The 17351-nt window shown below is 38.8% G+C and overlaps 1 protein-coding gene across 1 annotated transcript in view; it reads left to right on the top strand.

Annotated features, from left to right (window-relative positions):
• The window catches only part of ANKRD44 (ankyrin repeat domain 44), a 601641-nt gene that overhangs the window by 401235 nt on the left and 183055 nt on the right, over positions 1–17351 (top strand). The window contains exon 11 of the mRNA XM_053712853.1: positions 14766–14848. Within this exon, the coding sequence (XP_053568828.1) occupies positions 14766–14848 (83 nt within the window). The remainder of the gene's footprint in view (positions 1–14765; positions 14849–17351) is intronic.

The following is a 17351-nucleotide window of genomic DNA, read 5'->3' as shown; positions in this document are numbered from 1 at the left end:
GAGCTCTTCAGGACGGATAGGTGAACCTGGTAGGGTGAAGACAAGGTAGGAAGATCTTCAGGGGCTTAGTGTTAGGTTTATTTAAGGGGGGTTTGGGTTAGATTAGGGGTATGTGGGTGGTGGGTTGTAATGTTGGGGGGGGGGTATTGTATGTTTTTTTTTACAGGCAAAAGAGCTGAATTTCTTGGGGCATGCCCCGCAAAGGGCCCTGTTCAGGGCTGGTAAGGTAAAAGAGCTTTGAAATGTAGTAATTTAGAATAGGGTAGGGCATTTTGTTATTTTGGGGGTCTTTGTTATTTTATTAGGGGGCTTAGAGTAGGTGTAATTAGTTTAAAATTGTTGTAATATTTTTCTTATGTTTGTAAATATTTTTTTATTTTTTGTAACTTAGTTCTTTTTTATTTTTGGTACTTTAGATAGTTTATTTCATTGTAGTTATTTGTAGGTATTGTATTTAATTTATTTATTGATAGTGTAGTGTTAGGTTTAATTGTAGATAATTGTAGGTATTTTATTTAATTAATTTATTGATAGTGTAGTGGTAGGTTTAATTGTAACTTAGGTTAGTATTTATTTTACAGGTAAATTTGTAATTATTTTAACTATTTTAGCTATTAAATAGTTCTTAACTATTAAATAGCTATTGTACCTGGTTAAAATAATTATAAAGTTGCCTGTAAAATAAATATTAATCCTAAAATAGCTACAATGTAATTATTCGTTATATTGTAGCTATATTAGGGTTTATTTTACAGGTAAGTATTTAGCTTTAAATAGGAATAATTTATTTAATAAGAGTTAATTAATTTCGTTAGATTAAAATTATATTTAACTTAGGGGGGTGTTAGTGTTAGGGTTAGACTTAGCTTTAGGGGTTAATACATTTATTAGAATAGCGGTGAGCTCCGGTCGGCAGATTAGGGGTTAATAATTGAAGTTAGGTGTTGGCGATGTTAGGGAGGGCAGATTAGGGGTTAATACTATTTATTATAGGGTTAGTGAGGCGGATTAGGGGTTAATAACTTTATAATAGTAGCGGTGCGGTCCGCTCGGCAGATTAGGGGTTAATAAGTGTAGGCAGGTGGAGGCGACGTTGTGGGGGGCAGATTAGGGGTTAATAAATATAATATAGGGGTCGGCGGTGTTAGGGGCAGCAGATTAGGGGTACATATCTATAATGTAGGTGGCGGCGCTTTGCGGTCGGCAGATTAGGGGTTAATTATTGTAGGTAGTTGGCGGCGACGTTGTGGGGGGCAGATTAGGGGTTAATAAATATAATACAGGGGTCGGCGGTGTTAGGGGCAGCAGATTAGGGGTACATAAGTATAACGTAGGTGGCGGTCGGCAGATTAGGGGTTAAAAAAAATTAATCGAGTGGCGGCGATGTGGGGGGACATCGGTTTAGGGGTACATAGGTAGTTTATGGGTGTTAGTGTACTTTAGAGTACAGTAGTTAAGAGCTTTATGAACCGGCGTTAGCCCAGAAAGCTCTTAACTACTGACTTTTTTCCTGCGGCTGGAGTTTTGTCGTTAGATGTCTAACGCTCACTTCAGACACGACTCTAAATACCGGAGTTAGGAAGATCCCATTGAAAAGATAGGATACGCAATTGACGTAAGGGGATCTGCGGTATGGAAAAGTCGCGGCTGAAAAGTGAGTGTTAGACCCTATTTTGAGTGACTCCAAATACCGGAGTTAGCCTAAAACCAGCGTTAGGAGCCTCTAACGCTGGTTTTCACGGGTAACGCCAAACTCCAAATCTAGGCCCTAGTTTCCTGATTTCTGTGCAACAATTATTTTTCTTGTCATGAGCAGCAAAACACGGCTGAGTGGACTATGAGGGTTAAAGGGACACTAAACCCAAATTTGTTCTTTTATGATTCAGATAGAGTATGCAGTTTTAAGCAACTTTCTAATTTACTCCTATTATCAATTTTTCTTTGTTCTCTTGCTATCTTTATTTAAAAAGCAGTAATGTGATGCATAGGAGCCGGCACATTTTTTCGTTGAGAACCTGGGTTATGCTTGCTTATTGGTGGGTAAATATCAGCCTCCAATAAGCAAGCGCTATCCATGGTGCTGAACCTAAAATGGCCTGGCTGCTAAGATTTACATTCCTGCTTTTAAATTAAAGATAGCAAGAGAACGAAGAAAAATTGATAATAGGAGTAAATTAGAAAGTTGCTTAAAATTTACATTTATATCTGAAACATGAAAGAAAAAAAATTGGGTTCAGTGTCCCTTTAAATGCTAGTTCATGAGAAAAAGTAAATAACAATTTTAGCTCCAACAAAACAGGACAAATAATTAATGAATGTATCTTAATGTTGTTGTTAATAGTTAGTAATTAATTAAAATAATTAATTAATTAAACAATACAATTTCAGTTTAGCATCCTTTTAATGTATATAGGGAAGCTAATAGGTTGCATAACATAATGTGCTAAAGTTGTAAATATAGTTATATTGTCCATGTATTTAAATATGATTGCAATTCAAAATATGAGGGTCAAATGACTAGAGAAATGAGCCTTAGTAAAGCAGCGCAGGGAGCTCATTAGGAAACAAGCAGTATTTCTAATAATAGTGCATCACTTCAGGCACCTTCATCAGAATTATCCAGATTTAGAATTTGTCTCCGGAGGTTGGTGACAGTATAGATTGCAAGCGGAAGCTAGCTGGATATATATTGGGTATTTAACAGTAGAATAATTATGTTATATTCATCTGTATACAGCTTTGTATATACTTTAGTAAAACTAGAATAAAAACATACAATAAAGTTATAAAAACGTATAACAAAGTTGAAAAAAACATTTGTATTGAAATATATCATTTTAATGAAGTGCTTTGTAAAATGTTGCTATTTTTTCAGTTGGAATTTAAAGGAATACTAAACCCAATTTTTTTCTTTCATGATGCAGATAGAGCATGCAATTTTAAGAAACTTTCTAATTTGCTCTTATTATCCAATTTCCTTCATCCTCTTGGTATCTTTATTTGAAAAGCAAGAATGTAAGTTTAGATGCCGGCCCATTTATAGTGAACAACCTGGGTTTTCCTCCGTTAAGATATATATATATATATATATATATATATATATATATATATATATATATATATATATATATATATATATATATATATTTAGGTCATTGACCCTTTCCTGTTAAGTTTTTTATTTTTTAGACCACATTTTAGTAGCCTTTCTTTGAACATATTACAATTTATTTATACCCTTCTGGAGATAAGACTTCAAGAACTGCACACAATGTACAAGATGTGGCCTAACTAATGATCTGTAAAGTGGCATAACAACCTTATTATTTCTGCTGCAAATACCTCTAGCTATACAACCAAGCATTTGACTGGACTTACTCGCTGCAATGCATTGTTTACCAAATTTCAAATCATCTGAACTAAAAATTCCCAAGTCCCATTCCTCTTTTGTAGCAGTCAGTAACGTGCCATTTAGTCTGTAATTAACTTTTGGATTTTTGCACATGATGTCATTTGTCCAATCCTTCAATTTTTTTATATCACTTCTCATTTGGTCAAACCCCCACCCCGCGCGCCGGAACATCAACTCTGTTACAAATTTTCGCATTATCTGCGAACAGACATGCCTTTCTCTCTAGCCCTTTGATGATATCCCTGATACATATGTTGAACAAATCAGGCTTGAGGTTCATTCATGTGAGCCATTTAGATAACATTGTGCTCATGCCCGTGGAGTTATTAATGAGAGGGCATTGATTAGCTAAATGCAAGTCTGTCAAAATAACTGAAATTAGGGGGCATTCTACAGGGGCTTAGATACAAGGTAATCACAGAGGTAAAATGTATATTAATATAACTTTGTTGGTTATGCAAAACTGGGGAATGGGTAATAAAGGGAATATCTATAGTTACCAGAGTCTTCCCTACTGCCTTTTTTTATGAAGAAGTACTACCTTTGCTATTCTCCAGTAATCTGGGACAACTTCTTTCCATAGTGATTAATTACACAAATCAGTGAATGGGGCAGTTAGCACAGATTGACTTTTTTTTTCTTTTCTTTTTGATAATGCCAATAAAACCTCATTGTTTGTAAAAAAATAACAAAAGATTAGTGCTAAGCACATTTACATTTTAGTAGCATTCCTTAATTTGCTCATCCCCTTCCACCATTCTACCATCAATCAGTTTTCCCTCTAAGGCCAGTTTTGTGAGCGGCACAGCAGTGAAACATTTAATTAGAACAATTAGCAAACACTACACAATGCAGACTGCATGGTGTGGTTTTACTGCTGGGCCGCTCACAAAACTGTCCTTAGGTGGAACACTTCTATCAACTCTTTTGAGTTTTTCTATTTTTCTCCTATTACTGATATATCTAAAGAAGGTTTTCTCCCCGTGTCTCACTATGCTATCTTCTCTTCTACATCAGCTTTAGCCTTCCTAATTAAAGAGATGTTAAACAGTAAATACATACTAGACATAGTGATGTCTTCAAGCATAGATTAGCCTTAGAATAACATACAGATATATTGTTACAATTATGTTAGTTATTTAAAGGGACACTGAACCCAAAAATTTTCTTTCGTGATTCAGATAGAGCATGCAATTTTAAGCAACTTTCTAATTTGCTCCTATTATCCAATTTCCTTAATTCTCTTGGTATCTTTATTTAAAAAGCAAGAATGTAAGTTTAGATGCCGGCCCATTTTTGGTGAACAACCTGGGTTGTTCTTGCTGATTGGTGGCTAAATTCACCCAACAAATAAAGAAGTGCTGTCCAGCGTTTTGAAGGCTTAGATGCCTTCTTTTTCAAATGAAGATAGGAAAAATTGATAATAGGAGTAAATTAGAAAGTTGCTTGAAATTGCATGCTCTATCTGAATCACAAAAGAAAAAATGTGGGTTCAGTGTCCCTTTAAATATTGAAAAAATAAGTGTAAAGGTTTAGTTTGTATAAAGTACTTTAGTTTCTATAAATTAATGGGTGCCGCCATGTGTGAACTAGTTCTCTATTCATCTCTGTGCAAACAAAGCTGTGTGGGATCCCTTTTAGATAATTTTGTGTTCCACACAGCCTTATTTTATTACCAGTTCATATACCCTATGTCCCTAATTGTCTTCATCAGGTGAAACAGATAAGGGACAACTTAAGTTCAAACATGGTGGCACCCATTACTTTATAGAAACTCAGGAAAAGGGGTCAAATTAAATAGTAAAAGTATATTGCTAAGTCTAACTGCACATAACTAAACATTTTATATTGCAATCTCATACTGTTTAATATCCCTTTAACTGATTATTCTTTTTTGTTGGAGTCTCCATATTTGCATATCACCTTACTGACTGTATTTTTTATTACCTATCTTTTTTTGTCTTTACATCACTCTTTAGCACACCCTATACTTGTATAAGCGGTTGTGAGTTATGTGTTGCGCCTCAGAGCAACACATAACAAAGCTAAAAAAGGTAGTGCGACTCGAGACCTGAACTACAGTGTTAGGGCTAAAATAAAAGTATAACAAAACACATGTAAATCATATTAAAATAAATTATTAAACACATGTGTCTGTGTGTGTGTAATTCCAACCTGGGTGCAATCCTCAAAAAGACTTGTATAGATATGTATAGTAAAGGAGGGCACTCTCAGGATTTTTGTTTTAACAACTGCTTGTATTTATTCTGAATACATCAGAACTTTAAATATAGATAGTCATAGTCGACGTTTTGGCTCTTATTTGAGCCTTCTTCAAGACAAGTATTATCATCAGTCCGCTGATCAACGGTACTCCCAGACGGAAATGGACATTTCCGTCTGGGAGTACAGCTGATTAAAATTATCTAAATGATTCCCTAGGTCACAGAACTCTTTCTGTTTAGTATTTCATGTGCCACCATTTAATTTTACAAGCAGGCACCAGGGTTGTAAGACAAAGGGGTAGATTTATCAAAGCCTTCACCCCCACGAGAACCTGCAGTCCATATTTAACAAGCAGCGGGCATCAGACCGCTGCTTTCCTAACCTTTCGACCGGGGAGATTGATAGCTCCTGCCCGCGCATGATTGGCTTTTGCGGTCAGGTGTAGGATTGCATGCGAGTGCAAAATAGCGTTCGTGTGCAATGCCGAATTCCGGCAGCATAATTCAGTCCGCCAGAGGTGAGCTGTGGCGAACAGGGGCTCGTATGTGCGCCCCTGTCCGCCGCAGTTTGATAAATTGACCCCTATATGGTATTTCAGCTAATAAATATAGCGCTACACTTTAGGAGATTGTGAATGAAGTAGAAAGAGCAGGATATCAGTTTAATCATATCACATATCTCTCCTAGAGATGAGAACATGTATTGTGCAATACTGTTCAGGAATTATTGTTATATAAAATAGCACTAGTGCACAAATGATCTTTAGTTTCTTCACATGTATTATGTTTTTTTTTCTTTGTCTGTATGTAACATTTAGTTTTTATTTACAATATACAATATTTTAAGAATTAACAGAAGCATAAGAGAATAATATAACAATAAAGCACAGGTCACTGTATGGTCAGAAGATTTCCTGCTGTGATAAATTGCACTAATGTTTAATCCAATTGTTTGAAATTGGATGGAACTAAATTTATAGGTCTGACGAACACAAAGTTTCAGTGGAGTTATGTAGGTTCCTGGCTAGGAAAATGGAAGGCAAAGGTACTTTGAACATGTAATTTGGGATAGGATATAGCAGGTGTGCACAAAAGGTAGATCTGTAAGTGCTGAGCAGCAGATCACCAGGCTATGCGCCAGTAGTGATTGCTTGGGCTTAAGTTCAAAGAACTGTAAAACTCTGCCTTGTACAAGCATATGTGTGCACTGCTACAGTGGCCTCAATTTATAAAGGGCATTCAGTTAAACAGAACCTTTTTTATGTGACAATAGCTAATAGAGTTCAATGTAAAGGAACATTAAACCGCTGAGCACATTTACAACAGAACGGTTACTTCTCACCATGTCATTGTTATTCCTCCTGGTGCCAGCAGCTTCTTTCAAAGCCGGTGTCTTTTTTGAACCCTTTGCAGGTGCTGTTTGGAGAAGCTCTGTGTTTTCATACTGGGTGCTGCCATCTTGGAGCTCAGGTATTCTCGCACCCTATGACAGAATCTGTGAGCATTCACAACTTAGGGATGTTGCTGGCTTTCAGACAGCTGTGTAATGCTTTTTGGGTTATCAGGAATGATATGGAAAGGGAGCTTTACGTTTTTGTACCAGCTCTATTGCTGACAGCTTATATATATATATATATATATATATATATATATATATAGAACTTTTTAAACTGCTTTAAGATGGCAGATATTTTAAGCTCCTGCTCTGTATTACGCACAACACCAGACTGAAGTGCACAACACAGATGACTGTGATCTGTGAATGTCCATCTTTTGTCATATAATGCAAGAATACTGTACCTCAGCTCAAAGATGGTGGCACACAGTATAAAGATGTGGAGCTTCATCAGTTGGCACAGTAAGGGAATGTAACACTAAAATGCCTTTTACAGGAGGAGAACGCTAGCACAGTAGTAACCTTCCTATTGCACTTGTGACCAGCAGTTTAATGTCCCAAATTTACGTTTCCTGAGATTAGTTTTTATGTATTTTTTTTAACTTTATTGTCTTTATGGCATCTCTTTCACATATACTAAATGCGCTTGCTTCTTTTTCCATGTTTATTGTTCTTCTGCTTGCATTAAGATCTTAGCGGGACATTTCTAGCTAACAATTGTCACAAATCACTCATCCCTCTATATTGTATTAATAATAGATATATACATTGTATGTTATGTACCCGTTCCCCTAGGGTGTGTGATTCATTAACAGTACTGTGCACTTAGCTAAAAAGCGCAGATTAATTTATAATCCTATGAATATACCAGTATGTTACCATCACATGAGAAACAGCATTTCTTGCTCATCTCTTTATTAAATTATTCTCTGGAACTTAATAGCAGGTTGTTTAATTTATGTTCTTTAACAAAGGGCACCAAGAAAACAAAATAAATTTGATAATAGAAGTAAAATTGCATGTACTATATCAACCATACATCTTTTACTTTCATGTCCCTTTAAAGGGACATGAAACACAATTTTTTTTCTTTCATGATTTAGACAGAGCATATAATTTCAAACAACTTTCCAATTTACTTCTATTATTTAATTTGCTTCCTTCTCTTGTTATCCTTTGCTTAAAGGTTTATCTAGGAAAGTTCAGGAGCAGCAAAGAACCTAGGTTCTAGCTGCTGATTGGTGGCTGCATATATATACTGATTGCTATTGGCTCACCCATGTGTTCAGTCAGTAACCAGTAGTACATTGCTGTTCATTCACGAAAGCATACCAATAGAACAACGAAAAATTGATCATAGAAGTAAATTAGAAAGTTGCTTAAAATTGCATGCTCTATCTGAATCATGAAAGAAAAGAATTGGGTTTCATATCCCTTTAAGTGACTAATAGATGGAATGAAAATAATTGAATAAGGTATTATTTTAAGAATTCCTTCAGAACATTTTGATACATGGGTTTCATTGAGATATTTATAACAAATGGTTTGTAAAATGTTTGCTTTGTCACACTCTGCCTATGAAAATCTTATACAAAATCATTGGAAAGTTTGGAGTGAAGCCTATGCTTTTTTTTGTAATTCAGATTTCAAAAGCAAGAACTGGGATCTTGTTTCTCTTGTAAGGTGTATCCAGTCCACGGATTCATCCTTTACTTGTGGGATATTCTCATTCCCTACAGGAAGTGGCAAAGAGAGCACACAGCAAAGCTATCCATACAGCTCCCCCTCTAGCTCCACCCCCCAGTCATTCTCTTTGCCAGCTCTAAGCACTAGGGTCTCTCTACGAGAGGGTAAAGTGAATGTGGTGTTAGAATTGTAGTTTTATTATCTTCAATCAAAAGTTTGTTATTTTAAATGGTACCGGTTTGTACTATATACTCTCTAGCAGAAAAGTGATGAAGATTTCTGCTGGGAGGAAAATGATTTTAGCATGTTGTAACTAAAATCCACTGCTGTTCACACACAGGACTGAGGAGTACCAGAAAACTTCAGTTGGGGGGAACGGTTTGCAGGGTAATCTGCAATGAGGTATGTTCAGTCATTTATTTCTAGACAAGACTGAGATAATGCTAGAAGAGACTGACGATATCCCCATGAGGGGAGGGTAAGCTATGTTCACAGACTTAGTAAGGAATTTAATGCTTACATAACAGGGCTAATTATGCGGGTTGACACTGATTCAGGGCAATCGACTGTTTATTCAAGAATAATATCGTTTGTAGACACTTTGAAAGTCCTTTTGGGGTTCTTTCTGGGGTTATTACCCACATGGCTGGTTTTTAGTCACTTAAGAGTGATTTACTAGGCCTCACAACTCTGGAGTAGAGTGGGAGGGGCCTAATTTTGCGCCTCAGATGCGCAGTTAGAATTGCAGAGAAGTTCATGCTGCTTCACATGGAGGGTCCTGCTGCTGTTTGAGGGCCTTATAGAAGCTATATTCCCCCAAATCTGATCCCTAAGGGCAGGTAGGGCCACAGCAAGTGGCAAGGTGCTGTACTATTTTTAACCGGGTGCTAGATTTAGGCTGCTCCTGTTTGGGCATTAAGGGGTTAATCGTTTTGAAACTTGTGGTGCAATCTTATTGAGGCTTTAGGTACATACTGTGAAAATGTCAGGAGAATTGCTGCATTTTTCACTGTTTTGTAAAATTGTGTGCTCTTTTTATCTCTTAAAGGCACAGTAACGTTTTTTCAAATTGTGTTTTTTATTTGATTAAAGTAATTTCCAAGCCTGCTTGTATGTATTACTAGTCTATTAAACATGTCTGACATTAAGGAAAATCCTTGTTCAATGTGTTTAGAAGCCATGGTGGAACCCCCTCTCAGAATGTGTCCCACTTGTACTGATATGTCTATACATTTTAAAGATCATATTGTTGCACTTAAAAATGTGGCCCAAGATGATTCTCAGACTGAAGGTAACGAGGGTAGCCCGTCTGCCTCTCCCCAAGTGTCACAACCAGTTACGCCCGCGCAAGCGACGCCTAGTACCTCTAGTGCGTCTAACTCTTTTACATTACAAGACTTAGCGGCAGTCATGGATAATACCCTCTCAGTATTTTTATCTAAGCTGCCCGTGTTACCTGCAAAGCATGATAGCTCTGTTTTAAGAACAGATTATGAACATTCTGAAGCTTTAGTAGCCGTATCCGATATACACTCACAACGCTCTGAAATGGGGGCGAGGGATGTGCTGTCTGAGGGAGAAGTTTCCGATTCGGGAAAGGTTGCTCCTCAGACAGACTCAGATACGTTGGCCTTTAAATTTAAACTAGAACACCTCCGCTTACTACTCAGGGAGGTATTAGTTACTCTGGATGACTGTGACCCTTTGGTGGTCCCAGAGAAATTGTGTAAAATGGACAAGTACCTAGAAGTTCCTGTTTACACTGATGTGTTCCCGGTCCCTAAGAGGATTGCGGATATAGTAACTAGGGAGTGGGATAGACCAGGTATTCCCTTTGTTCCCCCTCCTGTTTTTAAGAAAATGTTCCCCATATCTGACACCACGCGGGACTCGTGGCAGACGGTCCCTAAGGTGGAGGGGGCTATTTCTACACTTGCTAAACGCACAACCATACCAATTGAAGACAGTTGTGCTTTTAAAGACCCTATGGATAAGAAGTTAGAGGGTTTACTTAAGAAAATTTTTGTTCAATAAGGTTTTCTTCTCCAACCTATTGCCTGCATTATTCCTGTAACTACTGCAGCTGCTTTCTGGTTTGAGGCGCTGGAAGACTCGCTCCAGACGGAGACCTCATATGATGAAATTATGGATAGAATTAAGGCTCTAAAGCTAGCTAATTCCTTTATCACTGACGCCGCTTTCCAAATAGCTAAGTTAGCGGCGAAAAATTCAGGTTTCGCCATTTTGGCGCTTAGGGCGCTATGGCTAAAGTCCTGGTCGGCCGATGTGTCGTCTGAATCCAAGCTTTTGAACATTCCTTTCAAAGGAAAGACCCGCTTCGGGCCTGAATTGAAAGAGATTATTTCAGATATCACCGGGGGAAAAGGCCATGCTCTCCCTCAGGACAAGCCCTTTAAGACAAAGAACAAAGCTAATTTTCGTTCCTTTCGCAATTTCAGGAACGGCCCCGCTTCATCCTCTCCGGCTGCAAAGCAAGATGGTAACGCTTCACAGCCCAAGGCAACCTGGAAACCTTACCAGGGCTGGAATAAGAGTAAACAGGCCAAAAAGCCTGCAGCTGCCACCAAGACAGCATGAAGAGGTAGCCCCCGATCCGGGACCGGATCTAGTAGGGGGCAGACTCTCTCTCTTCGCTCAGGCCTGGGCAAGAGATGTACACAATCCTTGGGCATTAGAGATTGTAGCCCAGGGATACCTTCTAGAATTCAAGGACTCTCCTCAAAGGGGAAGGTTCCACATTTCTCGTCTGTCTACAGATCAGACAAAGAAAGAGGCGTTTTTACGCTGTGTAGAAGATCTACTTACAATAGGAGTGATCCATCCAGTTCCAATTGCAGAACAAGGACTAGGGTTTTACTCAAACCTGTTTGTGGTTCCCAAAAAAGAAGGAACTTTCAGACCAATCCTGGATCTCAAAATTCTAAACATATTCCCATCATTCAAGATGGAGACCATTCGGACAATCTTACCAATGATCCAGGAGGGTCAATATATGACTACCGTGGATCTAAAGGATGCGTATCTGCATATTCCTATCCACAAAGATCATCACCAGTTTCTCAGGTTCGCCTTTCTGGGCAAGCATTATCAGTTTGTGGCTCTTCCTTTCGGGTTAACCACTGCTCCCAAAATTTTCACAAAGGTGCTAGGGTCCCTCCTGGTGGTGCTAAGACCACGGGGCATAGCAGTGGCGCCTTACTTAGACGACATCTTAATTCAGGCGTCGACTTTCCAAAGAGCCAAGTCTCACACGGAGATTGTATTGGCCTTTCTGAGGTCTCACGGGTGGAAGGTGAACATCAAAAAGAGTTCTCTCTCCCCCCTCACAAGAGTTCCCTTCCTAGGAACACTAATAGACTCGGTAGAAATGAAAATATTTCTGACGGAGGTCAGAAAGTTAAAACTCTTAACTACTTGCCTGAGCTCATTCATTCCATTCCTCAGCCATCTGTAGCTCAGTGCATGGAGACAATCGGACTAATGGTAGCGGCAATGGACATAGTCCCTTTTGCTCGGATACACCTCAGACCACTGCAACTAGGCATGCTCAAACAGTGGAATGGGGATTATGCAGATTTGTCTCCTCAAATTCAGTTGGACCAGGAGACCAGAGATTCTCTTCTCTGGTGGTTGTCTCAGGATCACCTGTCTCAGGGAATATGTTTCCGCAGACCAGAGTGGATCATTGTAACGACCGATGCCAGTCTGTTAGGCTGGGGTGCGGTCTGGGACTCACTGAAAGCTCAGGGCTTATGGTCTCGGGAAGAAACTCTTCTCCCGATAAACATTCTGGAACTGAGGGCGATATTCAACGCTCTTCAGGCATGGCCTCAACTAGCTGCGGCCAAATTCATCAGATTTCAGTCGGACAACATCACAACCGTAGCTTACGTCAATCATCAGGGGGGAACAAGGAGTCCCCTAGCAATGATGGAAGTAACCAAAATAATCAGGTGGGCGGAGGATCACTCTTGCCACCTCTCAGCAATTCACATCCCTAGGAGTAGACAACTGGGAAGCGGATTTTCTAAGTCGTCAGACTTTTCATCCGGGGGAGTGGGAACTCCACCCGGAGGTATTTGCCCAGCTGACTCAGCTATGGAGCACTCCAGAATTGGATCTGATGGCGTCCCGTCAGAATGCCAAACTTCCTCTTTACGGGTCCAGGTCCCGGGATCCCCAGGCGGTGTTGATAGATGCTCTAGCAGCGCCTTGGTCCTTCAATCTGGCCTATGTGTTTCCACCGTTTCCTCTCCTTCCTCGTCTGGTTGCCAGAATCAAGCAGGAGAGGGCATCAGTGATTCTAATAGCACCTGCGTGGCCACACAGGACTTGGTATGCAGACCTAGTGGACATGTCATCCTGTCCACCATGGACTCTGCCAATGAGGGAGGACCTTCTACTTCAAGGTCCGTTCAAGCATCCAAATCTAGTTTCTCTACGTCTGACTGCTTGGAGATTGAACGCTTAATTCTATCAAAGCGTGGTTTCTCTGAGTCGGTTATAGATACTCTGATTCAGGCTAGAAAGCCTGTCACCAGGAAAATCTACCATAAGATATGGCGGAAATATCTTTGTTGGTGTGAATCCAAGGGTTACTCATGGAGTAAGATTAGGATTCCCAGGAGATTGTCCTTTCTCCAAGAAGGATTGGAGAAAGGATTGTCAGCTAGTTCCTTAAAAGGACAGATATCTGCTCTGTCTATCCTTTTACACAAGCGTCTGGCAGAGGTACCAGACGTTCAAGCGTTTGCTCAGGCTTTAGTCAGAATCAAGCCTGTCTATAAACCTGTGGCTCCGCCATGGAGTCTAAATCTAGTTCTTTCAGTTCTTCAAGGGGTTCCGTTTGAACCTTTACATTCCATAGATATTAAGTTGTTATCTTGGAAAGTTTTGTTTTTGGTAGCTATCTCTTCTGCGCGAAGAGTTTCAGAGTTATCTGCTTACAGTGTGACTCACCTTACCTTGGTGTTCCATGCAGATAAGGTAGTTTTACATACCAAACCTGGTTTTCTTCCTAAGGTTGTGTCCAATAAGAATATTAACCAGGAAATTGTTCCTTCTCTGTGTCCTAATCCTTCGTCAAAGAAGGAACGTCTGTTACACAATCTTGATGTGGTTCGTGCTTTAAAGTTCTATTTACAAGCAACTAAAGATTTCAGACAAACAACTTCCTTGTTTGTCATCTATTCTGGTAAGAGGAGAGGTCAGAAGGCGACTGCTACCTCTCTTTCCTTTTGGCTGAAAAGCATCATCCATCTGGCCTATTAGACTGCTGGCCAGCAGCCTCCTGAAACAATTACTGCTCATTCTACCAGAGCAGTGGCTTCCACATGGGCTTTTAAAAATGAGGCTTCTGTTGAACAGATTTGTAAGGCAGCGACTTGGTCTTCGCTGCATACTTTTTCCAAATTTTCCAAATTCGATACTTTTGCTTCTTCGGAGGCTATTTTTGGGAGAAAGGTTTTACAAGCAGTGGTGCCTTCCGTTTAAGGTACCTGTCTTGTTCCCTCCCTTCATCCATGTCCTAAAGCTTTGGTATTGGTATCCCACAAGTAAAGGATGAATCCGTGGACTGGATACACCTTACAAGAGAAAACAGAATTTATGCTTACCTGATAAATTACTTTCTCTTGTGGTGTATCCAGTCCATGGCCCGCCCTGGCTATTAAGTCAGGTAGATTTTTTTGTTTAAACTACAGTCACCACTGCACCCTAAGGTTTCTCCTTTTTCTTCCTAACCTCCGGTCGAATGACTGGGGGGTGGAGCTAGAGGGGGAGCTATATGGACAGCTCTGCTGTGTGCTCTCTTTGCCACTTCCTGTTAGGAAGGAGAATATCCCACAAGTAAAGGATGAATCCGTGGACTGGATACACCACAAGAGAAAGTAATTTATCAGGTAAGCATAAATTCTGTTTTTCAGCCTCCTTCAGTGGCTTCACAGTAAACCCCCAGAATATCATTCACACATTTGTAGCTTTTTAATATTGAAAAGCCTTTACTAATATAAATTCTATATTTCAGATGTGGCATTCACAACATGTATCCCTTGCACCTGGCAGCGCTCTATGCACATGAAGACTGCTGCAAGAAACTGCTGTCCGCAGGTTTGTTAGCCCTTCTATGCTTTAGTTTTCTTTTTTGTCTGAAGAACATTTTCAGTTTGTAGCTAATCTTTTCTTAACATATCTGATCAGTTTGGCAACTCCCTGATGTTTTATTATCCTGTGTTGTCAGTAACTATTTCAAATACTTTAAACAAAAGCAGGTAAATAATTCAAAGCACAGTGAAGTCAAAAGGAACTCAAAATTAAACTTTTATGATTTAGATAGATTTTAAACAAATTTTCAATTTACTCCTATAATCGAATTTACCTTGTTCTCTTGGTATCCTTTGTGGGAAGCATACCTAGGTAGGCGCAGGAGCAGTAATGCACTACTGGGATCAAGCTTCTGATTTGTGACTGCACATATATGCCTCTTGTCGGTGGCTCACTGATATGTTCAGCTAGCTCCCAGTAGTGCAGTGCTGCTCCTTCAACAAAATATACCATGAGATTGTAGCAAGTAAAATAACAGAATTAAGTTGGAAAGTTGTTTAAAATTGCATGTTCTATCTGAATCATGAAAGAAAAAGTTTGTTTTTCATATCCGTTTTTTGAATTGAATCTTTCTACAGTTTGTATGTGAGATTAGAAAATACTGCATTACAGGGTTTGATGGGGAATTTTCAGTTTGATGCTTTGAGTGACTATTACTTGCTAAGATATTTACTAATGGCCCTTTACAGCAAACTGAACTATTCATGGAAAATAATTATGGTATATTTTTGAAACATATTGATGATGTGATTCTTGTGCGTTTAATACTCTCACTACTACAGGTAGAGATTTAATAAATATTTTAAAAATGTATGATATAGAATGTTGTAGTTTGAGAAATGATTTGGGTATCACTGTGATAACACTGTGCTAATGTTAGTATTGGGTCTTTTTGACTTTGCTACTGTAACCCCTGTACACAGCACAAAGTAGATTGCTGCTACATTCCATAGTTAATCTGTGTACTTGAGCGATAATAACATTAACGCTGGAAATATTAACCAAAGTGAAAAGCTCTGTTAACGTCTTTGAGACTGCTCATGCAGGACTTCCTAAACCGCAAAACTAACCTCTTAGGTTTTATTGTCATACTGTAAGAGGATTGCTTTTGTGAGTAGAAAAACACACTAATGCCATTTTTAGATGAACTTAAAGGGACATTTACAATGACTTGTTTTGTTGTCTCCAGAGTTTTAAATCTATGGGAAATTGCTCCTTTATATATATGCTGTAAATGAAATATCTGTTTCTACTCATTGAAACCACAACTACCACATATTTTCTATAACCTGTACTTAAGTATTGAAATTTACCATATAGGTGGATATACAACAGACAAAAACAGCCCCTTCAAATGACAAAATAAATTCAAATTTGTAAATAATGAAATAATGTAATAGACTCGAGCAGATGAAATCGATAATTGGGAAGACATTAAAGGGACACTGAACCCAAATTTTTTCTTTTGTAATTCAGATAGAGCATGCGATTTTAAGCAACTTTCTAATTTACTCCTATTATCAAATTTTCTTCATTATCTTGGTATCTTTATTTGAAATGCAAGAATGTAAGTTTAGATGCCAGCCCATTTTTGCTGAACAACCTGGGTTGTTCTTGCTGATTGGTGGATAAATTCATCCACCAATGAATAAGTGCTTTCCAGGGTTCTGAACCAAGCAAATAGCTTAGATGTCTGCTTTTCAAATAAACATAGCAAGAGAACAAAGAAAAATTGATAATAGGAGTAAATAAGAAAGTTGCTTACAATTGCATGCTCTATCTGAATCATGAAAGAAAAAAATGTGGGTTCAGTGTCCCTTTAAAGGGGATTTCTCCTACATAGGTGTGTCCGGTCCACGGCTTCATCCTTACTTGTGGGAATATTCTCTTCCCTAACAGGAAATGGCAAAGAGGCACACAGCAAAAGCTGTCCATATTGCCCCTCCTCTGGCCCCGCCCCCCATTCATTCTCTTTGCCGCTCTGAACAAGTAGCATCTCCACGGGGATGGTAAAGAGTTTGTGGTGTTTAGTTGTAGTTTTTATTTCTTCTATCAAGAGTTTGTTATTTTAAAATAGTGCCGGTTTGTACTATTTACTCTTCAACAGAAAGTGATGAAGATTTCTGTTAAAGAGGAATATGATTTTAGCACAAGTAACTAGAATCCATTGCTGTTACCACGCAGGACTGTTGAGACCAGAGAACTTCAGTTGGGGGTAACAGTTTGCAGACTCATCTGCTCCAGGTATGACCAGTCTCTTTTCTAACAACACATGGTAATGCTAGAAGACTGTCAGTTTTTCCCTCAGGGGACCGGTAAGCCATTTTCTTAGACTGAGTAACAGATTACAGGCTTATTTTTTGGGCTTTGTACTGGTAGACACTGTTGTGGGCCAAATCGATTGACTTATATAACATTTTTATGGCACTTCAAATGTTTTGTGAACATAAATACACTTTGGGAAAGTTTTAATTATTCCTGGCATTGGTTTAGAAGCCTAATCTAGTCA

Source organism: Bombina bombina, chromosome 1 (genome assembly GCF_027579735.1).
Source record: "Bombina bombina isolate aBomBom1 chromosome 1, aBomBom1.pri, whole genome shotgun sequence".
Lineage (NCBI taxonomy): Eukaryota > Metazoa > Chordata > Amphibia > Anura > Bombinatoridae > Bombina > Bombina bombina.
The sequence above is the reverse complement of the archived record's forward strand: the minus strand, read 5'-3'. Positions and strand labels throughout refer to the sequence as shown.